This window comes from Pelobates fuscus, chromosome 8, assembly GCF_036172605.1.
Source record: "Pelobates fuscus isolate aPelFus1 chromosome 8, aPelFus1.pri, whole genome shotgun sequence".
NCBI lineage: Eukaryota > Metazoa > Chordata > Amphibia > Anura > Pelobatidae > Pelobates > Pelobates fuscus.
Window position 1 is genome coordinate 37,953,133 of NC_086324.1, and position 26,230 is coordinate 37,979,362.

At 38.9% G+C, this 26,230-nt stretch overlaps 1 protein-coding gene across 1 annotated transcript in view; it reads left to right on the plus strand.

Moving 5' to 3' along the window:
* Nucleotides 1–2,085, plus strand: part of B3GALT1 (beta-1,3-galactosyltransferase 1) — a 286,049-nt gene extending 283,964 nt beyond the window's left edge. Inside the window, exon 4 of the mRNA XM_063428627.1 lies at nt 290–2,085. Within this exon, the coding sequence (XP_063284697.1) occupies nt 489–1,469 (981 nt within the window). The 5' untranslated portion in view covers nt 290–488 and the 3' untranslated portion in view covers nt 1,470–2,085. The remainder of the gene's footprint in view (nt 1–289) is intronic.
* The last annotated feature ends 24,145 nt before the right edge of the window (nt 2,086–26,230 follow it).

The window sequence follows — 26,230 nt, forward strand, 5'->3', positions numbered from 1 at the left end:
GACTTCCTCTGACCAGTGAAGCTATAGAACCCACCATAAGAGCTAGCACTTCAGACAAATGTCAATGGCTGCCCAGTATTTACTGTTTTTTGAATCTACCCATTAGTGGGTATCCAGTATTCATATATTTATATTTACAGTACTTTATTTTTATTGTCCTGGTTACTTAAATTGATAACAATGTTATCAACTCTTTATATTCTATTTAATATCTTTTTTGGAAGACGACAATATATTTATGTATTTATTTATTTTATACACATCTAATATGTTCTTTTATATTTTACAGAGACAACGCTTGCTATAAGCAATGGAATTACCCAAACTGCAAGAGAAAGAAATTTAACTAGCACCAGGATAACAGTATTCCAGTAGAACTCCATGGCTTTTGGATGTAATATATTATGGTGGAGTTACTGGACAAAGAAATGGTCAGTGTTATAGAGCGACAGTTTTCGGAAAGCACCGCCTAGAGGACTGAAGCCATTATGGCATCAAAGGTCTCATGTTTATACATTCTGACAGTTGTCTGCTGGGCAAGTGCTCTGTGGTACCTAAGTGTAACTCGGCCAAATTCTTCCTACTCGAATCACAGATTAGGTCATATAGTCATATCTCAAAAGAACGTTTCTTTTGGCAATATTAGAACTCGACCAATAAATCCACATTCTTTTGAATTTGTTATAAATGAACCAGAGAAGTGTGAAAATAATGGAAGTCCCTTTTTGGTCATTCTTATAAGCACAACCCACAAGGAATTTGATGCAAGACAAGCCATTCGGGAAACTTGGGGTAACGAGAGCAATTTCAAAGGAATTAAAATTGTTACATTGTTTCTTTTGGGAAAAAACTCAGATCCAGTATTAAACCAGATGGTTGAGCAGGAAAGTCAAATATTTCATGACATTGTCATAGAAGATTTTATAGATTCCTATCATAATCTGACCCTAAAAACATTAATGGGTATGAGGTGGGTGGCTACATTCTGCTCAAAAGCCAAGTACGTTATGAAAACAGACAGTGATATTTTTGTAAATATGGACAACCTCATTTATAAGTTGTTGAAACCCACCACAAAGCCTAGAAGAAGATATTTTACTGGATATGTGATCAATGGAGGACCTATAAGAGATGTACGTAGCAAATGGTATATGCCAAGAGACTTGTACCCTGACAGTAACTACCCGCCATTTTGTTCGGGAACTGGCTACATTTTTTCTGCTGATGTAGCAGAGCTAATTTACAAAACCTCTCTTCATACCAGACTTTTGCATCTCGAGGATGTGTATGTGGGACTTTGCTTACGGAAACTTGGAATTCATCCATTTCAAAACAGTGGATTTAATCACTGGAAAATGGCCTACAGCTTGTGTAGATACCGACGAGTGATTACTGTGCACCAGATTGGCCCGGAAGAAATGCACAGGATTTGGAATGATATGTCGAGCAAAAAACATCTTCGATGTTAATCTTTTTAGAAAATCAGATGTTGTTTTTATTGTTGGATGGGATGGAGAATAATTGGGTATGCTGAGTTACATTTGCCTGACATTTTTACAGTGTTTTTCCACTTTTGCTGGTTTATATATCTATATTTGAGGTCCCAGTAAGAGCATGTCATTGCCACCAATATCGTGACATTGTTTATCTCAGTCTTTAAATTTCTGTAATTACTGATACAGAGGCCTGTTGTGTTTGGTACCTTACCCGGCATTTATTTTGGAGACGATGAAGCCAGATGTATTATCCTTCGATAAACCATCCCTGAATAAACTCAGGATGTCACCAGTTTTTCATATTTTTACATCTCATATCACAAAAAAACAGTGGGTGCAGTAAAAGTACTTTCAAGATGTGTATATAGCTACTTGGGTCATACCATGATGCCCTGACCTTTATTCCCCAACAAACATGGCTGGCCCCTGTAGATGTTTTTTGGAAGAATCTGAAAAGTAAAGTGTATTTTCTTGCCAGATATCTGGGTAGAAAATTGTAACTGTTGTGAACTATAATACTAGGGTAGACCTTAGTTTAGGTTTGGAAAATAAAGTTGTGTATTAAACATACTCTTGACAAAAACATGAGTGAGTGATCAATCTTTTTATATATATAAAGCAGGTTCTTTGTGATATAGCTTTCACTCATGTTAATGACTAGTCTTTTTTGTTTATTTGGTGTAAAATGATCACCCCTTGCATTTTAAGTTAAATCCATATGATCTGCATTCTATCCATTTAAAAAAAAAACAAATATGAACTTCTGTAAACATCAAATGCATCAGTGTGCAACAAAACCAATTCTATTTCAACATTTTCTTTTTTATGCTTGAAATTAATTTTTATTTTTTTATTTGTAATTTATGAGCCCCGTTGCCCTTTCTGAAGACCTGCTGTAATTGGCATGGTGCACTCTTATGTTAGGACCTAGAGAACTCATGCTATTATAGTAACATATATTCATGCATGTAGACACATATGTAGCCATGTCGTTCAGAATTAGAATTAAGTAAGATCTCTCAGATAAGCAACTTCAGGATACTTGATAAGCAATTTGTCATTAAAAAAACATCTGGAAATTGGATAAATGAATGGCCACACTAAGAGTGGCTTCATCTGTATATGCTTATATATAATATATGTTGTTAATAGCATATACATATATATTTGCACCAATGGGAAAAATCTTTATATACCTATGTATCACATAGGCTGCATTCCAAATTACCTATATTTATAGTTAATTACCTGTGGTTGTAGGATGATATAGATCCAATTTGATCTTTGTTATTAATGTAGGCTATCTAATATGACACCTATAAGCTAGAACCTTGGAATCAAGGTAAATTCTTTCCCAAGGAATGGCTTATTTTCTTGCATATTGAACATATAATAATCCCTTGACATATGTAATTCTTCTATTTCAGTGTGCTCTCCTAATGCCTATTAATCACAGTACTAGCAAGCGGCTCATTTAACCTTGTGAGAGCATGCTTACAGCATTAAATATATTGATTACTGCTGAATGATTATCAGTAGAGAAACAAAGAGATAAAATGGAGTAAACTGAATTTGAGTAATATCACATCACAGGTAGAAATAAATATATTTTTTTTTTAAAGGGAAATCATCACTTATTTGAAGTGACAATTGACAATTCCCTATAACCTGTGTTAATCTTTCTTTAATGTGATGCTCCATGTTCCTTTAAATGCTTATTAAAGATTTAGGAATTGATATCCCAATCCACTTCAGTCCACGCAAAGCCGGTGCATGAATTACATTGGAGGAGAATAAACTGAAATATTGTTTAGATTTTATTCTATTTTTCTCATCTAACAAACACATATTTATTAAATATAGATAAGTAAACATTATATTAGAAATCCCGGGAAGCTATGATTTACTTTAATCGTGTAGTAACGGGGTGAAAAATGTTTTGATTGCCAACACCTTCGTTTAAGCTTCTGTTTTATTTTATAATAGCATATAATGCATACAATACATAAAACAATGTTATTTTATATGTGTACTCTGTTTGTTACACACATCTCCATTTTCTCCAATGAAAGCCAAGTTACCAAGATAATATTTTAGAAATTTATCGTTCACCCAATGAAAGTTATCTTTAGGTAATAAAGTCTCCTTAGAGTTCGCTGACAGCGAGTTATTAATCGCAATAGCTAGGCATTAAAATGTCACTAACTAGAAAGTTAAATGTCAGTATTTATAGTGAATTAATCTTAGTCATTGAATTTGGTTAATCCAACTCATTGAAATCTGAAATGTTACCTTCTTAAAAAAAAAAAAAAAAATATTTATAGCCCAATATTTCACATCTATGATAAATCTGTGATAAATCAAGTGATAAAACAGAAAATAAAGGATGGTTTAGTAATGAAAACCCTGAAATATGTGTTGGAAAACTTGTTATACAGTAGAACTCTGCACAATTTGAATTTTATAAGGAATCCCCACCAAATTTTATATAGGTCATGACATTTAAACCAAATAACAATACTGTTACTAATGCAACCTCAGCTTACTCCAATGGATATTAGGAGATATGATTCATTTCTGATGACAGCCCTGCCTATGGGAATTGTCATATAAATGAAAAAACATAAAAAAAAATCAGCCCACAAGGCAACATAGATCATGTGTCTGTGTGCTTATGTGAAATCATATGAACCCTACATTTACATGTTCCTTTTCTACCCTGATCTACAGAGTGAATGCCTTAACCTCTTAATGGCCATGAAAGTTTGTGCTGTCATAATAGTCTTTAAATATGCTAGTCATAAATGCAGTGACAAGCTACTGCGCAGAGCTATCAATTTTAATAGCATTATCACATTCCATGCTGTTGACATTGGATCTTAGTAAAGGAACATGTTACGATAACACATAGTCTTTGAAGGGTTAAACATTCAACCTCTGCCCATAAGCTTCTTGGCTAAATGTTTTTTTTCCTAATTGTTTGTTTAAAATGTTTTGTTGTTTGTATGTCATTCACTTCCTTATAAAAAAAAGTTGCATAAAAATGTGTTTAAAAATAATTTATACATGGAAATTAGTTGAACAATATGTTAATATGTTGGAAATTTTAAAGGGGCTAGCACTGAGTATTACCAACCCTATAGATGTATAATAAAAAAAATTAAGGTTATCAGATACCACTTCCTCAACTGAAATTATTGAAACTACTATTACCACAAATGAACAATGGATAAAAGCTATACTTATTTGTAAATCCCCGAACCTCAATTTTTTTTTGTTTTTTTTAGGTAGGATGCAAAGAACATTCAACTGGTTGAGTGATGGTTGACCACACAAAAAGGTTTAAATTATCTAGTATTTTATATACTACATCTATTGAACATGTAACATGTTGTCTACATGTGGAAGCATATGAAATAAAGTAAATGAATAATGGCTGCTATTTGAAAGAAAATAATATATCATATGACATATTTTATCCTTTAAGTGCCAGGGGTGCAGACAATTACTGTGCTACTATGTTGCCACTTGTAACTGAAAATATTCTCCGTTGGTACATGTATGTGAAATTCCTGCTGAATAAAAATGAAATCTTGTCTGTGATTGATGTATTCAAATTTATTTAGTCACCATTTGTTATTTTTTACTAAATTACAGCAGGATTTAAGTGTTTGTTTCTTTTAAATTTAATTTCATATGGATCTTAAGTATTTGTTTATCAAAGTAAATTTCTAATTTTAGCTTTTTTCTGTAAGTGGAATTCATTCCAGCTAATTAATACGTCTGTAAATCCACCATCGAATTGAAAAGGCCAAGGGAAAAGGCAATGTTAAAGTCCCACTACTAAGTGAAACACTTGTATTTGCATATTACATTCTACATGTACATAATTCAAACTGTAAGAGTGGATGGATGGACCAATGGGGTTTGGAGGGTGAGTTAAGGTTAACATTTACGAACAGATATTCTTTCAAATTCTTCCTTGTTCTAGACATGACATTGAATTTCAATGAGGATTGAGACTAGGGTGACTCATCACATTGTCGAGGCAATCTATGTTTGACTTGTCAATTGTGTAAATAGTAAAACTCTGCATCAATGATAAGAAATATAAATCAACTACCGGTTCTGAGGTTTTTTTATTCTATTTCATGTAGATCAGGGGTCCCCAAAAAGTAGATCCCCAGAGGTTTCAATACTACAGCTTCCATGATGTTTTGTCATTCTAAAGGCATACAAAGCATCATGGGTGTTGTAGTTCTACAACATCTGGGGGCCTAAATTTTGGGCACCCCTGATGTAAGGAATCATAATATTACTTTGTGGAGTAGATAGCCCTTCTAATTTGTGGATTTTGCTGTATCAGCAACACTCATTTTTGATAAGCTTACATAGCAAAGCACACCACAATGCACTCTCCAAAGACAAACAATTGCAGTATGATCAGTCAAAACACAGAGTCCAAAGTGTTGGCTGTGTGAAACTGTCATAAGATTCCACAATTCCAAAAATCAGATCATTGCATGTTTGCCTTCCTAGAGCTGCAGTGTACTCAAAGTGCTACAACTGCGATTTGGACCATTTAGGAGCAAGAACAGCTCAGCTGTGAATATCATACAACTTTTAAGAACATGACTCCTTAGTTCTGAAGTGCTTGCTCAATGCTCATACAGTCTTTTGGTGGCAGCAGCAAACATTGTTCATTTTCTAAACAAACTCTCGAAGCAACAACAGTTGAAGAAGCATCATGACATAATTTTCCTTAGGCAAGCACAGATGCACATATCATTACTACAATTCTAAATGTCATCTGCAATAGCAGGAATGGTGCCATAAATTGAAAACAGCAAGGGAAATGCATACTAAAAAGCAATAATTCACACATCATGCTCTTGAAGCTCAAATAATGTCTTAAGGGTTTGGCGGATGTCAGGAGATCACTATCAGTCTGACTGTATAGCGGCAGCTAAAAAGTTTAGTGGAGAATAAATCATGGTCTAAGACAATTCCTATTTTTTCAAGCTAGGTCCCTCAGTCCTCCTAACTAACATCTTTATTCCACATCATACTGTGATTGTAAGTGTAAGTATTTTCTCCCAGCTTTTGGGGTAAGCAAATTTAGGTTTCAGCATGACAATGCCACATGCACAATCAAGGCCTATACTGAAGTGATCTGTTGAGATAGATGTGGAAATAAGTCTTTCTTGGTTGCCCGGGGCTTAAACCTCAACTTCATCATACTGAATGTCAGGCCTCTTGGTACTTAATGATCGTGTGGCTGAATGGAAGCAGGCATCGGAAGCAATATTCCAACACCTAACAAAAGAAGAAAGAACTATGTTATGGTAAAAGGTTTAATTAACTCCATGATTTCAGAATTAGATGTTTGTTGTGTAGTTGCCCACACACCTTTAACCAATAGGTCTACCACAAAATCTGGAAACGAAGACTTAAGGTGTACAAGCAACCTCTTCCTAAAGAGACTAGACACAATCATTTTACAATAAATCTTTTGAAGTACGAAGTAATAAATTAATTTTACAATTGTTTATTGAAATTTGGCTGCCGAAACTTTTATGATTAGGAAGTAGATTAAAGTACAATATGAAATGTGTTTGTACAATTTGTTCATATGAAACACTTTGATAAATTAAATTAGAAATGCATTCTGCTCCTCAATCTTTCCATGTAAGGAGCTCTGAAGAAAGATTAAAAAGAGTAGTACCCTCTGAAAATATCTCTCCAAGTGAACCCACAAATCAAAGCAACAATCTCTCTGAATTGTATTAAAGGAAACAAGTGATATTTAAAAAATACTATTGTTTATATTTTATTTTTTAATTTCTATTGAAAGATTTGTACAATAAAGAGTAAAACAACAGTGTCGGTAATATAACGCTCACAATATTAATATATTGTTCCAAGAGAAAAAAAACATAAATATTATAATTCAAAAATGTCTGCCAGCTCATGATAAAGCAAAACATATTATGTATCAAGTGAAACATGTCAATAAGCAGTATGATGCAATATAAACATAGGAGTAAAATAAAATAAAATGCTAACATACAGAAACAAAATTTTGGACATATATTGAAAAAGGGAAATGCATGTTTTTTTTTTATTTAATTTTTTTTGTTGCTCTCCATAGTGATACATAGAAACATGACAAGCCACAACAGCTTTTGTAAGTGCAACTTAAGACATAAGAGAACAATTGCATGGCTTCGATAATACTGCACAATTTAAAGGATGTTCCACACTAGATTCAATAAACTAAGAAGATTGTCTAGACACGAAGGGCAAATAGTATAGAGCTTATTTGGTCAGGCTAGGCATGCATGTCTATATAGAGAACAGAAATTAAGCTTATACACTAATACATCTTTCTAGACCTGAAGGAGATAAGATAAACATAACTGTGATCAAACATGCTGGACTAACATGTGAAACAATATAGCTTTGGTGCCACTGGGTACTGGTCGCAATATAAAATAAGTAGAAAAGAGAACATAAATCTTTGCACTAATAACAGAATGGTAACTGTAGGTAAGCAAGATCTACGCTATCAAGGATTCATGGATTCATTCAGTGCCACAGGTAAGCCGCAAGATATAGTCTGTCCCCATGCCAGGCATGATATCACCTCTTTGTCACACACAGTCCTGTAAGAATATTCGGGCTGCATGCTTAAAATATTTGGTAGGCTAGCTGTACTAGGATACATAACCCCCTTGTGCACAGACCCTAAAAGGAGCTGTTACCACATATCCAATAACCCACTTTCTCCCCTCGGAAGAGTCGCAGGCCCAAAGGTGCTCCGGAGTTTGGATGTGTAGCGTTACTTACCCTATACTCCACTCAGAAGAGTCGCAGGCCCAAAGGTGCTCCGGAGTTTGGATGTGTAGCGTTACTTACCCTATACTCAACCCTCCATGTCTTTCGAGTACTCCTGCATCCACATGAGCTGCGCACCTCGATCACTTCTCATCCTGAGCATGCCGTGTGTGCCGACCATAACAAACAGTCACGCAGCCAGCCTCGTATAATTAAGAGAGCTGCTCGCGGTGCGTGTTCCGGCACCCCTTGCATGCATGTTTTGAGGGTACAGGTATGATGTGGACCAATAAAAAGTGGCTTAAATGTATTTAAACCTCCCTAGCCCTATAAAATGTGCTCTATTGTGTTTTATGTCCCAGTACCCTCTAGTGCGTTCCTTGTTCTATTGTATTATATTCTGGTATCGACCTTGTCTTTGTTACTGACTTTATGTTTATCAACCCTTTCCTGTCTTGTTTGCCTGTCTGACTGATTACCATGTACCTGATTCTGGATAGTTCTTGTTTTCATTGTCACTTTGTTACCCTGACCATGGCTCATTACTAATTATACTTTTTCTCTGTCTACGTTAAGTCCAGTATTTCTAAAACCCGATTATACATTATTTCCTTGTTTTATCCTCTTGCAATTCTGAACTCTGCATGTTGGGTTAGAACAGCATGATAGGAGGATTTGGGTGGCTGATTTGAGGTACCTCCAGATGAGCCCTCAGTCCAGATCAAGGTCAGTGATCCGAGGCAGCATGTTTTCCGGTTTAGCAAGCATAGTATAGATTCGAGGTCGGTGATAAATGTGCCCCTAAAACTTCTTGCAGTGCTTATTTAAAAGTGAAGTGCTCTCTCCATCTCTGGATCTCTGAGCCATCCGAGGACTGTAAGGGATGGGGCGTGGCAGCCATTTTAGGCTCACTGCATGGTCTCTGATTCGGCAGGAGATTCCGTTGTTGCAGAGAGGTAAGTTTCCCCAGCGGGGACAGGGATGAACCCACTGGTCCAGAGGAATCACTGTTGAAAGCGTGGCCCACGTCATGAGATCATCCGCCTCCCCTAGTCACAAGGCCGCCAGTAAACCTAGGTCACATGGTCAGACAGTGTAATTTGGGCGAATAATATAAAATGTATCTACAAGTACTCATTGGATGCAGTGGTGGATCACCATGTACTCAATGCTGAATCCAACATGATTTTTGTATTAAAAGCCTAAATTAACACTCCCCATCAATCTCACACCCTAAACACTAAGCACTCTTCAACAATCCTACCCATTACACTTTAATGGCCAAAGCATCCACTCTCTGAGCACAAATCTTCTGCAGACCTGCATCAAACCTACTGACTAAATTACACCTCACTCCTAGAAACAGCCTATAGGGACTTACAGGCAGTCCCTGTTCATATCATGGCTAGGTACATAAGCTTCCATAAAGATGAATCTTTTGTTCCAAGCTCTGCCCATACAGATATCCACAAGAGATTTCAAAACATTACAAACATAGATCGACAGATTTGTCTGGTCATGGAAAAACGCCAGAATCAAAAGAGTGACAATGTACATCCCAAACCAGGTGGGAGGCCTGGGCCCGCCAAACTTCATATTCTACTTCTATGCTGCCCAGCTGGCACAAATTCAAAACTTACATGCACCAATAGGCATTAAACTATGGGTGGACCTGGAGCATGATCTCTTTGGTAGAGACTTCCCAACTCTATACTTCTGGCTCTCAAAACAGGCCCTTTATACCTCCCACCACGCCAGCACTATACACCTCGATTCAAGTCTGGGATAAAGTAGTACACAAATTTTCAATCATAAACAACCTCTCTTCATTGACAATTCGCCCCAGGAATGACACAACAACACTTTGAAGACAGCAATTTACTCTGATATTGTCACTTCTTCCACAACCAGGCCACGCCCTTCACAACATTTGACTACTTTTGCTTTCTACAAATCCATAGTTGTCTTGATACACCACCCAACAAGGCTGAAGCCACAACCAAACTCACCACCTTTGAGAAAATATGCATTCAAACTCCATTACAAAGGGGACAAATATCCACTATATACTCTTTGCTTAGCACTACCCACTCAAACCATGCACTAGCATACATCTCAGCTTGGAAGAGGGACCTGGGACCCCCTGAGGAACCCTCGGGATGGGCAGCAATCTGGGATGCTGTGACTTTAGTCACTGTGAAGAAATGACCCGTGTTATCATTTTTTTTGCATGTTTCCCTTCTATTTCTTCATGTTTCCAGTCGGCAGATGAAACTGCCGAACAAAGACCACCCCCTGGCTCATTTAACTTCAAAAAGGGCATCAATTAAACCCCCTACGTGTGCGGCCAGCGTTCGTACTGCCGAACGCCACATGGCTGAGAAAACCGCAGCCATCTTTTTTCATACGAACAAAGGCAGCGGGACTTGGTCGTCGAGTGTCTGGAACTAAAATCTGGACACTCGACTTCCCGAACACCGGTCTCAAACACACAAACGCTGGAATTATATGTACCTATTAGCTAGAAGAGCGCTATTCGGTACGGTTGTGCATACGAATGAGGGGAACAATCGCTGCTAGGAGCCAGGGGAATCCATTCGGTACTTTTATTCGTTTTTCTCCCTTTTCTAAAGTGACCGGCAAAATCACCCAAACTTGTGGAACTGTTTTGGGCAGCCCACCCACGGTGAACCAGTCACAAAGGACTTCCATGGTTTTTGAGAACCCCTGAACCGATCTGGGTGAAATTTTAATATGTTGGTCACCCAGATTGGGGCTATCAGGGGACATATTTTTTGTGGGGATACTCCATGTATAAAGGGGTGTTCCAGATATTGGTGATTTTTCTGCCTGGAGATAATCAAGTTATTACTTTATCAGACTTGATTATCTCCAGGGCTAGGGGAGGGAATTATGTGTTTGTGCTGGGTGTGCTTTATGTTTTTATTGTACGGGATTGGTTACATGTTGTCCCTCCCTGTGGGATGTCCCCTTGCATGGGGACTTGCATAAAAAAGCTGTGTGTGTGAATTAAAGCCAGTTCATCTTGTATCCTGATTCTTGACTTCGGCTGTTATTTGGAATTTGTATGCTTTACTAAGGGAATTATCTTGTGAAGCTATTGCTATTTCGTATGGATTTCGTTTATTGCAACTACCGAACGGAGAGCTATATATACTAGGCTCTGGCGGTTCGGGAGGAAACTACCGAAGGAGGTTTAAATACACTTGGTTTCCTTACAGTCACTATCTGTGTGAACCATATAGAACAAGCACACAAAACACTGCTACACTGGTACCTCACTCCTATAAAACTCAGACAAATGGGCAGGACAACCTTTGACCTATGCTGGAAGGCATGCAGAATGAGAGGAACCTACTTACTCCTATGGTGGGAGTGCACAGAAATATCCAAATTCTGTCACAGTGTCTCCCAACTCACATCCAGAATACTAAAAAAAACAAAAAAACCTGGTTATGGCTACTGTCCAAACCCCGTTCTGATCTAGTTAGAGCCCAAAACAAACTAGAAGCCAAGATAAAACAAGGGGCAGGCTGCACTCACCTAAACATGCATAAATAGGGTGCTGCTGAGAGCCAATGAGTACAATAAAAATTTAAATCCAGCGCACTCCCTTATCTACTAAACAGCAACTTTGGTGCTGGTAGATTTTGTTAGTTTTTTTTAATAAACAACTAATCTGGGCTTATTATTTTTTGCCTTTTTTAGGTGTTTAAAATAAAAAAAAAGAAACAAAATCTAACAGAACCAAAGTTGCTGTTTAGTAGATAATGGAGTGCGCTGGATTTTCATTTTTATAGTAGCCAAGATAGACTTAGTCACAAGGAGAGCTATTGCACACTGGGGAAGGCCAGACATCCCAACAGTGGTGGAAGTTCAGTGAAACATATGAGAAGCTGTGTAGATGGACAGGCTATCGGGTCTGATTAATGACACCATGACCCATTTCTGCAAAATTTGGGACCCCTGATTAACCAAATTTACAAACTCCCATTAACTGAGGAGAGGCCACCCCAGCCGGGGGGTTGGGGGGGGGGCACAGCAGCACACACATATATACCACACTTAACCCAATTTGTTTGTCTCTTCCTCTGCTATTCCACACCTCCCTTTCCCTTCCACCCACTGCTAAGACCCCCTTCCTTCATCCTCCGAGTGACCTAATACAGGGCCACTGTAACATCAATATTGAGATTTTGAGAGCCCACCAGAAAGCAATCTGGCACTCAAGCCATGATACCATTAACCCCCTACAACACAACCCTAGGGAGGCACAAACGGTGATGCCATCTTCTTATCTCCGAATTGCATACCCACTCTATCTAAAGGAAAGATCAGACACCCTCAAACTAGCCCTCGCACCCTGCCATGCAATACGTATGTGAGATTCTACCCTGCAGACATCTTAGTACTTAGACTCGGGGGCATCCAATATATTTGAAGTCTAGAACATAAAGGCACATAGTTTTGTATCAAGCGATGCTTGTTTAAGTTTTACTGTTTCGTTGTATTATTGGTATTGTTTTCTAAAATGTATGCAACATCAACAAGGTCTTCATACGAAACACTGATATCTCTTGCAAAAACTTACATGCCATTAGACACAACAAATTGAGCTTTACACTTGTAATAATGTGACTACCTAATCACAAATAAAGCATGTATGCATTTGTATATGTCTGTTTGAAATAAATATATATTTTTTTAAATGTTTAAATTAAACCCGAATGTACAGGAGCTGTTAAAGAACATGTCTGGCCATCTTGGTAGTCAGGCAAAATTCTGCATTTGGTCACTGAAGAGCACGTTACCATCCATCCTGCATTATACAAAAATAGAGGGAGATACGAAACGGAAGTTTATCAGGTACAAAATGTAAAATAATAAGCAGTGGAAAGGGCATTGTCAATGCAGAAAAAAATAAGAAAACTATTATCTTAATGTTAAAAATGTAAATTTATGTAAACTCATACAAATCCTTATACATGATCTCTTCAAGATTTTTTTTTAAATTATACACTTACATATATGTATTTTGTTTTTGATGATCACCTTATATCACAATACATAACCATACGAAATGTTGACAGCTGGCTATCTATAACGACAGAGATAGAAAGTGAGAGAGGAAAAAGTTCCAAGCACCAATGGGCTCCTTTATTGTACCCTCTACACATTACAGACAAGAAAGAAATCCCACTCACATTCAATATTCCAAGAGGCTGAAAATGATTTAGTGGCATAAACACAATACAATGAAGAAAAAAATACCATAATTAAAATGAGAATTCTTATCCATACAATTTTTACACAACAGTTTTTATAAAACAAGTTCTGACAAACTCCACCAGTTGACGTTTTGCCTGTTGTATCCATTTGCTAAATGAATATACTTGTTGTACAGATACAAAGCAATGTTCCTTGGCTTGTACATTTCAATCGTCGAGGCACATTGATTCATACTGACCTGTTTTTAATGCCAGCCCCTGAAGACAGTACAAAAACACAAGATCAATTCATCTTTACTCTGTTTTTCTGCAAAGGCTTGGATTTCTTTTTAACGGTAAGATATAAAAAGTATATATATATACCAGGATGCAACGCTAAGGCAACCTTATGCCTGCATAGTATATAAGGGTGTAAGTAATAGATAATATGTAAAAAAGAGCTCATTATATTTTTTATTTTTCTGTTAGTTTATTTATTTGAATGGAGTTTTCTAAAAGTTACATTTGTTGACATGATTATTACAATGGACCTGCCATAGACTGTTTTACACCACAAAGACTTTATATTCAAATGTGCCTTTTGCTGGTCCAGGATTGGTTAGGATTGGTTAACCTCCACTATTCCAATCTAAAAATAAACAAACTCTATGGGGGATAGACAACATGTGAAAAACTAAACTAACATACTGATACAGTAACCCTCATAGAACTTGCTTACTCAACCATCATAGTGTGCATCACAAAGAATAAATCAGCAGTAAAGTAAATATGATGTGCGAAATAACCTCATGGATTCTTAGTTGCTACATGGTGCATCACTTTCAAGACACTTACATGCAATTGACTCACGTGGGTAAGTCAGGTTAAAAAGATGTCAACAGATATAACTTTTAAAAAACTCCTTTCAAATAAAAAGATAGTTGACGTGCCACTCAATTACCACGTCAATTAAATATAAACGTCTGTTGACCCTGACTTAGAAGATCATGGTTGGCACTTCGAGGTCATTTCAGGTCAGTTGCTTCTTGAGACAGACAAAAATAGCTTAAATGCATCAAGTGAATAAATATTGAACAATACAATCTCATTGATGTAAGTGCCCGAAATAAAAATAAAAGGGCATACCATAATTCTCATGCCCCTAAATATATTTGACTTTAGTGAATTACTTCCTAAACATTCACGTCTTAAATAACCCAAATAAATTAAGCTACCCATTCAAATGTTGTCTAATAATGCCCACATGTCATCATTTGATTTACAATAAAATAGGTATACTGCAAGAAAGAACCATATAAATATGATAAATAAAATAGAAAACACATTTTTTGGACCCTCTACTATTTCCAGATCTTTAGAGTTTGCTATGTTCTGCTATGTTCATGTGTTCTTCCATTCAGCTGCTGTTTGGTTGTTTGTTGACTCAGTTAAATCTCCATATAACGTGCCAAAGTAACTGAATGATAATATTTACCACAGTTAGAGCTAATTATTTCAATAAAAAATCAAGGGGAATTCCAACTGAATTTTAAATTTAAGGCAAAAATAGCTGGAAATGAACAATTTTCTGAGCCAGTTTTGTTTTCAGTTCATATACTCTGGCCTTAAATTTGAAATTCACTTTGAATTCTCACTTTATTTAATTACAATGAGTATGTTATAACATTTCTGTTTGTAAATTTTCGAAATAATCTTTCCATGAGTAATCTGTATAATTTTAAATTATATATGTGAATGCATCGCATGGTGTTTAATACAGTTGTCAGTTAACTGGCATTGAAAATATTAATAACTGTACTATTTTAAAGGGACATTATAGTCAGCTGAACCATTACAGCTTAATGTAGTGGTTCTGGTATCTAAAGCATGTCCTTGTGGCCTTAGCACTAAAAGTTCTGCCTTTTCAGAGAAAATACAGTGTTTACATTGCTGCCTTGTGACACCTCTAGGTGCAGTCACTCCGATGGCCACTAGAGGTGCTTCCTATTTAGGTCCTACATTCAGTGCTGCATTTTCCATAGGAAAGCATTGGGATGCTATTGTGCATGTTCACCAAAATGCTGCCCTGCCCTATGAGGAGATACTGATTGGTGCAGCGTGGTGGTTTGCCCCACAATAGACTCCCAATACTTTCCCATGGGAAAGCCTTGGATTAGCTGAGATAATCATATTGATAATCTCAGTCATGGAGGCGGAGCCTGCCACGGTGAAAGCAGTGCGATGATCAAGTAAAGTAAGTATTCTATCTGTTAACTCCTTACTGAGGGAAGATGGACACCTAAATAGGTAGTTAAGCACTATAGTGTTAGGAGTACATGTTTGTATTCCTAATACTATAGTGTCCCTTTAATGAAAATAAAAACTCTGAATATAAGATATCGTGCAGAGCCGCATACATATCTATAGCCTTTTATAAATGAAGAAAACATATACAGAGAAATAAATGGTGTATACAAGATTGTGTACAATAAGGAATCATTTCATAAAAAAGTAAATTCTGAGCTTTGTCAAACATAATGCATAAAGATATAAAAATATTAGGACACTATAGATAAAAAAAACCAAAAAACATAAATCTGCAATCCACTACAATGCAAAGGGGGACTAAATGTTTCAAAAAACATGTCTCATCTTATAGCAACATGAGAAAATGTAATTTCGGAATTGAAATATAAATATATTACAGCACAATCCTGCCAACACTGAACACAATAGGTTTAATGTATTAGTTTGTCAGTTGGAAAGAGGTTTGCAGACAGCAGGGTTATCTAGCAATAAAAATGACTTGCAACAAAACATAAGTTAAGAATGAGATGCTGCTGTGATTTGTAAGCCCTATAGAGGGATATATACAATGTATGTGAAGTCCTTGTTCATTTTCTTGAATATTATGCCTCCCATTTAAGAATGAACACAATGAATCTGTGTTGTATCAATAAACAAATGCCTAAGAATAAATTATGTGTATTAAATAAAATTTTAGATTTTTTATTTTTATTTCTATCAATGCAAGCGGGCCAAAAAAACAACTCTGTAAAGAAACCCTTGATAAAAAAAAAAAACATTTTGTAGTGAAGTATAGATTGGATTATATTCTACTGAGTATTTTATAAACAGTTGTTATACAATGTGCCAGTATCTCCCAATATCACAAATCAAACTAATTATTAGGAAAGTTAATTTTGAATTTATAAAAAGTCAGCCACAACATTTAAACCACTGACAGGTGAAGTGAAAAACATTGATAATATATTGTTACAATTGCACCTGTCAAGGGCTGGGATATATTAGGCAGCAAGTGAACAGTCAGTTCTTGAATTTCATGCATTGGAAGCAGGTAAAATGATCAAGCGATGAGGGTGATGACGTGCAGCGATATGTGATGGCTGTTGCACGCATGAGTGCTGAGCGCTAGCTGTGGTGAAGAGTGGGAGACATTGCGGAGTTCGAGTGAGACACCGTGGTTTACCGTGGTTGCTGTGCTTGGTGAGAGACTTTGTAAATGGATGGGAAGGGTGGCGTGGAGGCAGAGGTAGACGATACAGACAACGGGACACTGCTAGCAGCATGAGTGCTGAGCGTTAGCTGAGGTGAAGACTGGGAGACATTGCGGAGTTCGAGTGAGACGCCGTGGCTTACTGTGGTTGCTTTGCTCTGTGAGAGACTTTGTGAACGAATGGGAAGGGTGGAGTGGAGGCTGGAGATGGACGTTACAGACAATGGGAACTTGGAGCAAAGTGAAGTCTTGGAGTCAGGAGGCAAAGCCAAGTGTCGTCCATGGGAAAAGCAGAAGACACCAAGCAGGATGGAGACATGTGGAGACATAAACAAGAATAGGGGAGTTTAAGGTGGAAAACGAAGGGGAAGGGAGATACACACACAGTCAGTTACAGGTAGTCACACACAGTCATAGCCACACAGTCACGCACACAGTTACAGTGAGTCTCATATACAGTCACTCACACACACAGTCACAGGCAAAGAGTTACACACACACACACACACACACACACTTACAGGCAGACACACACACACACACAGTTACAGGCAGACAGTCACACACACACACAGTTACAGGCAGACAGTCTCACACACACACACAAACACACACACACACACACAAAGTTACAGGCAGACAGTTACACACACAGTTACAGGAAGACAGTCTCACACACACAGTTACAGGCAGACAGTTTTACACACACACACAGTCACACATACAGTCACACACACACACACACACACACACACACACACACACTCTCTCTTACTTACAGACAGTGGGCTGGAGGAGAACTGGATTCCCTGAAGTCCTTCCCTGAAGCCTGTGGAGAAGCAGGGATTCCATCTTGCTGCACCTCCATGTGCAGCAGTAACAGCAGAAGGTAAGGGCCGTATTAAGCCACTCCCCCTGTCGGTTTGGCTCCACCTTGAGTTTGATTAGCCCCGCCCCCACTTTACCTCTGTGCGGCCAGTTCAGCTGCTCTTTGCGTGTCTGAGCTGTTCTGGACGTACGGCACCCTAACTACCATAGAAAATAGATGTTCATAATAAGTTAAGGAAATAAGCAACAGCATAAGAAATTGAAGCAGCAAGTAAGATATTGCTAAAGCAGACTCAAAAACACTCTCCATTCAAAGAAGATAAATACCAAAACCACTACTTAAACTATTCAAATAACTTTGTAAATTAAAACAAACTAATCAAACTGTTACTCAATAAAGACAAGTGAGACACTTAAGAACATACAAACTGTACAGACTAGTATTGCTGATTCGTCTGTTTGCCTTTATTTTGTTTGATTTCCTGTCCGTATGCCCCTCTTCGTGTGGTTCCGGAATACCGATTGAAACTACTGAACGGACGGCCACCCAGGAGAGGAGTGTGCTGCTGGCTAACCTCTTGGCCCCAATTAAAACGTTGTGGTTAACCGCAGACACCTCTCCATTCCATCCGGGTGGTCATCGTTCGTATGACGACCACGAGGCGGCGGCCATTTTGGGACACGAGGAAGATCAGCGGTGTTTGGTGTCGATTCTATGGAACTAAAAGCGGAAACTTTATCTACCGAACACTGCTGGAAGCTGTCGCCCGCCATCTATTTCGTCGAGGCATACGAACACCGGTCCGTTCGGGAGTTTTGTAACGTACGTATGGACTTCACCCAGATAGCCGTCCCATGGAGTCAATCGTATACCGAAAGACTTGTGAGAGACTTTGACTCCATGGCGATTGAACTGTGTACATCGGATCTGAGCGCTATTCGGTAGAAATATGCACTCAGATCCAGGCTATCTGGGGATACATTACACGAACCATATTTATTCGGTATTTCCTCATTTATGTATTTTAATGTATTTTTCATATTGTATTTAAAATGGCGATTTGCCTCTATCCTTGGAGTTAATTAGGTTTCTTCCCAATTATCTCCAGGATAGAGAGGAAGGATTTATGGGTAAAATGAGGAGGGCTTACACTTAAGCCACTGCGATTGGCTACTGTCCTATATGTGTTACAGTCTTCCACAAGGTCCCCTAGGGGAGTGTCCACCTTGTGGGAGACCTGCATAAATACCGGGCAGGTAGCCCTCATTAAAGCAGAATCCTGTTTGACCCTCAAGATGGAGCTTGGTCTCGTTTGTGGGGGGAATTATTACTTGGAAAGCGCATTTTGTTTATTTTAGCCGTGAAAGGAGTTCGGCTGATTTTATGGTAGGGAGTTACCGCGTTCCCTTAAACTCCATTCGGGAGTTTGGCGGTCGGCCGTGCAGAACCTGCATTATTGGAAAAGGGGATTATTGACTAAACGGCGGCTTCATCTATTTGGCGGTGAGTGTCGTAACACAAACCATAACCACTTCCTGATCAAAGTGAAGATTAAAAAGGTTGACTCACTCTCAATTCCCTAAAGAAAATAAGAGCAAAGCTCCTTTAACAAAAATAAATGCTCCTCTTAAGATTTTGAGCTGATCTACCTAATAAGAGAAACATATAACATCTCAAATAAGCAATTAACAGCAAGTTCTTGTAGCAAATAAATGAAAATATATTTAAATCTTTGAAGTTAAATCCAGAAATATTTCATAGATGGAAAACACACACTATAATCACTTCTTGATCAAATTGAAGAGAAGATAATTTAATACTACAATTTCTGGTTCCCCTCTTTCCTTTTTTCCCATTTTATTTACTTTGTACCATGACTCCAAAAAAGGAGAAGAAAATTCTACTACATCCACTACAAATTTGAGTAAGCAAATCAATACCTATTATTCTCCAAAAACATCAACTTCAGAAGATCTCAAATGAATGAACCAACAGTTTCTCATTTAGAAATAGACCATCTCTGGTACGACAGAAGAGAAATTTACAATTAAAGAAACGGCCATACCTCAACAAAATATCTCTGAAATGCTTGAAGGTTTATATAAAAAAAAAAATCAAACAAGATTTTGAATCTAATATGCAAGACCTCAAGAAAGAAGTTTCTCAGCTTATAGCAGTCCTACAAGATAATTAAACATTTAGAGGGTAAAGTAATAGATTTAGAAGATAGAGGAAGAAGAAAACATCTAACAATTTGTGGTATAACTGAAGACATCTCTTTTGACTAGCTCGAATTACATCTACATGATTTTTTTGAATCTCTGATAGCTCCAGGAAAACTAGAAGACCATAGATTTGAGAGATATCATCGATTTACTAATTCCAAAGCAACAGATAAGAAATTACCAAGGTACATTTTAGTACAGTTCTCCAGGTACTGCACCAAAAAGTAATCGTTCAAGTGTCAATAAAGAAAAAAGAATTTGGAGATAAATATAATTATTTTCAAATATTCCAAGACATTTCCAATGCAACTAGAATGGCAAGATTAGAATTCTCAGACTAAACACAAACCCTGAGGTTCAATCAAATAAGATATAGATGGACATTTCCAGTTGCAATAATAATTATTATTATGTTATTATTTATTTCCAATATTAGAGGCACATATTCTTTTTAGGCTCCTAACGATCTCCAGGAGAAGCTCAGTCTATGGAAGATTGTTAAGAAGACCTAAAAACTCACGCACAACACGGAGGTTGCTGGAGGTATACCATCGGGTGCATGGCCCATTTTGAGCGACAGGGAATATATCCCCATCTACCAGGTCCTTGACAGGGGCAAATTACGTGACTTCACCTCTCTCATGGGTACACACCCCGGGACACCTATCGCGGTACTTAGGTACCTGCAGTTGCAACACTACTACAACTCAATTCCACACAGGGATCGTTTACACCGAGATCTCACCTGGTTTGAGGGCCTTTGCGACCGAGGCGAGCAACTAGAGCACGCAATCTCGACATTATACCAACACTTGCTAATAGGAGACTCGACCCAGGCCACCACTTTTCAACGCCAATGGGAAACCCAACTCGGAAAGTCACTAACCCCAGCACAGTGGGACACGGCCTTACTCTGGCAACAGAAAAGCTCTATGAGCTCGTTTTATCAGGAGGTTAATTACAAACTGATTTCCTCCTGGTACAGGACCCCGACCGTACTCCACCGGATCTATCCATCGATCACCCCACTGTGCTGGAGATGCCAGACGGACCGCGGATCGCTTATGCATATCTGGTGGGACTGCAGGGACATCGTTCCATATTGGGCGATGATTAAAGACGCTGTTTCCGACATACTGGGAGACATCCCGGAATGGACCGCGGAACTAGCCCTACTCCACATATCGCCACTGTCTATCCGGACATACAAACGATCCATACTACGCCACCTACTTAACGCCGCCAAAGCAAATATCCCAGCACATTGGAAACAACGCGATCCACCTACTAAGAAAGAATGGATCCGACGGGTCGAAGATATATATGAGGCGGAAGGCATGCAGGCCTCCCTGACAGGCCGTGAAACGAAACATCTAGAAATGTGGCTCCCATGGTTCACATACATCACTCGATATAGACAATCGGACACCACTCCCGCAACCTCTAGTGGAGCGGCACTGGCTGTGGGACCCACTTGACGCAACCAGACCCCCTCCTACTTATCCTCACCTTCCCCCCCCCCCCCCTTTCCCCCTTTTTATCCCCACCTATCCCCTCCTCACCTTCTTTCCACCCCCACAAGATTCGGACCGGGGGACTGAGACCAGGAGGTCATAAACCAGATTTTAAGGGATATAAAACTACACATACAACACACTACACCTTTAGGAAACGTATACTCTTAACTCTCACAGGGCTCGGACACACCCCCGTGCTCTGGGAACAGGAGCTATACTTAGCAACACGCATCACCCCGACTTACCCTGAGATGTAGAAAGGCTCAGGCCCACAGCACACAGCGCTAACCATATAGACATACACCACACTCAAAACTGAGCTTATCTGGATAAACAGACCACCACTTACTCATATGCACCAAAGCGAGCTTGCTACACTATCAATGAGGACGACAGGTCAAATGCATACTGGGACACTCGCATATCACAGACCCTGATGGGAGGGTTGGGAAGGGAGACCGTAATCAGACCCACTTATAACATGGAGATGGTGGCGCGCACCATGGGTACGCCCAATTAGATTCTCGACTATGATTACCCCCACCCTCCAGGGACCGTCCTGAGAACCTTACGCTGTCCCGGGAGCCCACAGTAGAAAGGGATTGGCGGGTCACCTATTGATCTGATCCTTCGACTTCCCAATCTAACGCTTTCACCCTGTCCTGTACCTCTGGCACTGCCTACACCGCATATGTTTATGTTAAGCTCCCAGATTACTATGCCTAATAACGATACGTAATAGTTAACGACATATCATTGTATTGTATGATACTTCCAGCTTACCCTGAAAATGTCATCCTGTATGTTACCTTTCTCCCGTGAACAATGTTATTGTACCATTCATCTCACACTTAAGTTATTCTTTCTTCATACGGAGCCCTGCGTGCCTCCTTGCTAACACTAATGCTGAGACCTCTGCATTTTGACTTACTGTTTACCTTATAGTTGTTAGAAACCTGCGAGTTTCACCTGTTTAACCCCTTAAGGACCAAACTTCTGGAATAAAAGGGAATCATGACGTGTCAGACATGTCATGTGTCCTTAAGGGGTTAATCATACTGATTGCCTTATATGACATATGATTACTTAATAAAAAGATTTACAAAAAAAAAGAAGACCTAAAAATTTAAGAGGAAGAAAAGGAACTTATACTAAACGAACATTATTTAATTTAAAAAAAACATGTTTTCTCTCTCTTCCATTGAAATTCAAAATTTTTAAAATGATAAATTAAGCACAAATGCAGTATAGATTAATTTATAAGATTTGAAGGAGTGTCACAATTATAACAGTATAATCACTTTAAATATAATTACTGAGTTAGCTCCTTACTGAATTACCACAAGGAGAAACTTATTATGCACTTTTTTCTCTTTATTAATTAAATTTGAAATATGGAAATTACTGAACTTTTAAGGTAAAATTCACATATATTTACTAAAGATTAGAATACATTGAATTATTATCAGAAGAACGTACTTTCTTTTAATATCACTATAGAAGAAGGGGAGGATTACATACACATACAAAACTATACACACTTCTACCAGGAAATAAATATAATTTAAAAATGTAATATTTTCAAATTTGACTTACGTAGGATTCCTATGATTAGCGTTATAGTTTTTACTAGAATTACTATCCTAAATTCAATAAGCTCTATTTAATTTCTATTACTCTAATTTTTTTTATTTCAAATTACTTCTTATCTAACAAAATAAGGATAATTGTGATCTCAGATTTAATCCTACAAATTATCTGCTACTGTAAATGTAAATGTCTGTGTACACTTGATGTAGAATTATTAAAAAATCTTTATTGAACTTGTATTGAATTATTGTACTAACTCCATTTTAACCTCACGCTGTGACAAGTCCTCCATTTTGTCCTCATGACCTGACAGAACCTCCATTTTGTCCTCATGACCTGACTTCTCCATTTTAAAACTACATTACATGACAGAATTTCCCAGCACATTTAATACAATGAACAGAGACTGTATTCTCTATAAAGACATGACTAACCCAGGAACTGCTGAATTTCCTTTAACTTGCAACATAGTATAATTTGAAGGCCATGATAACACTGTACTAATGAAATGTTCTATTCATAAGAGACCTTGCACCTGACCACAAGACCTGACATCACTGACTGTGTAAAATGACGCTCAAGCCCCCCTTTCCACCGAGTAAACCTCATGCTAGGGAAGATGGCGCTTGAGCCCTCTGTCCCCACCCGTGTCCAGAACAATACCACCTATCGGTGGGTGGACACTTAGCTAACCACTTAGTTTTTGAGCCAATTAATTATATTGATAGGTGGACACTAACCCAGACACTTAACAATTAATCCAATTAATGATGTTTATTTACTGATATCTTGATAATCAATGATGACGCAAAATGCCTCTTAAAAGGGCCTGCGAGCCCGCTTTTGTTTCTCTTGCCAATAAATTTCCTCGAAGTTATTTTAACCTGAACTCCGTGTGTCAGTCTGAATTACTTCAGCGTATATACGCAATTTAATTTTCTTTAATTTGGACAGGAACAGATAGACATTTAAACATCTTTGTTTATTTCTAAATTGCACTATAACAAATTTGGCGCCCAACGTGGGGCTCCGGGCTATGTCTGGCCGGTGAGCCGTCCTAAGGAAGACGCTGTTGGACGGAGGAATCCGGGGGGGAGGAAAGGAGATTGATCACCTCCAGGTACACGGTAGAGACTTCTGCAGAGCCACCGGTATGTTCCGGCCCCTTTGATTGACCCGTCCACGTGTCTGTGACTGCTTCCCGGGAGGACATCAAAGACAGGTAATATCTTGCCCGGGGTCTCGTTACTCACTTGTTTACCTGCATTTAGTCTATCTGTTGTCTGGGTGTGTTTGAATTGGCCTGTTTTAGCTGAGTGCCCGGGTTGAGTGTTTATTTGTTTCCCCTTTTTGGGATAAAAGGGGGGTGGACCTGTGGTAGTTTGCCTGGGGGTCCTGTGTTTGTTTGTTGCCCCTTTTGGGATAAAGGGGGGGTGGACCCGGGGGATTTGCCTGGAGTCCTGTTGCCTGTTTACTCCTTTTAGGAGCCACGTGGCTGTGGCTGTATGGAAAAAGGGGGGTTGACCTGTGGAAGTTTGCCTGGGGGTCTTCTTTGCCTGTTTACCTTTTTTAGGAGCCTCGTGGCTGTGGCTGTATGGAAAAAAAGGTGTGTTGGAACTGTGGAAATTGTGTAGACTCATAGTTTCCTGTGATCCTTCTTGTGTCACTCTGATAGCCTAGCTAGCCTCATTGTGCACGAAGCTCTGTTGCAGAGCGGCGGACCCTCCAGCTTTGAGCGCTGAGTTGGGGGCTCTCCTGATTATTTCTATTTGTGGAGAGGGGGATTCAGGCAGGCATTGCTTGTCTCCCGCACCACGTGGTAGTGAGACTTATGAGTGGGTTCATAGGGGCACTACGGGAGTGAGGATAGAGGTGGCCACTGTTAGTGGACTGCTGTAACGAGGGAGGCTATACAGGATTCGGGTCGGAGATGATTGCTGTTTCCTGTGGTCGCTGGTAGTGAGACTTGAGGAAGTCATTCTCCGAGCGGGGACACTACGAGGTTGAGGGAGGTGACTTAGGTCACGCGAGTAAAGGAAAGGATTACTGTTGATTTCAGTTGAACTGTGATGCATGCACTGTATTTTAATTGTATTATTGTTTTGTTTGTTTAATTAGGAGTCATTCAAACTCCTGTGTCTGTCTCTAAAAGTTCTCCTTACTTTTTACTTTTCCTACACTTCCTGTATTATTACTCTATCCACTCCTATTTCTCTTGATAGAGAAGTGATTGGTCACACACTTCTCACCTCGCTCCAATCCGTGTCTACCACCCCGGGTAGGCGGATTCAGTGACTAGTCTACGTTTTGGGAAGACGCACTTGAGAGGGACCCACCCTTCTTCGAGTGGCAGTCGAGCATTGTAGACGTTCTTGTTCAAATTTCCTTTTCTTTCCCTATATCTAGGACGCTGGTGTAGGGGAAGGGGGAATATGGGGCAGGAATTGAGTAAGCCCAGTAAGGGCTGGCTTGCATGTGATTTAGTGGAAGACAGAGAGGGAGAGGAGATGGTTAAAGGTGTTGAAAAGATTGCTAAAGTATGTAAAATTGCTGTGCCGTCATATGGTAGATTGCAGCCAGAAAGCTGGCGTAGGTTACTGACAGAGAAGAAAGGCAAGCTCACAGATAATGATTTATTAAAGACTGCTGAAGCGTGGTACAGAGTAGCGAAGGCTATTCAGCAGGAAGGTTGGGTTGAGGAAGAAATAAATCACAAGGGTGTGAAATTGTTTGTGTATCATAATAACTGTGTTGCTGGGGTATTCCCCCAGCCTGCGCCCCAAAATGGCGCCCAGGGGATGTCTATCCCCAAGGTTCAGTCAGCAATAGGTGATAGCCAGCTGACTATGTTCCCCACTCCCAATCCTCCCGATGCCCATCCCGTCACCTCCCCTGTCTGCCCGGTCCTGAATTCTGATGGATCTTTCTTTTCCCCTTCCCCGTCCCTAACATTCCCATCATCCTCATCCATCCCCACGCTACCTTCCGTAT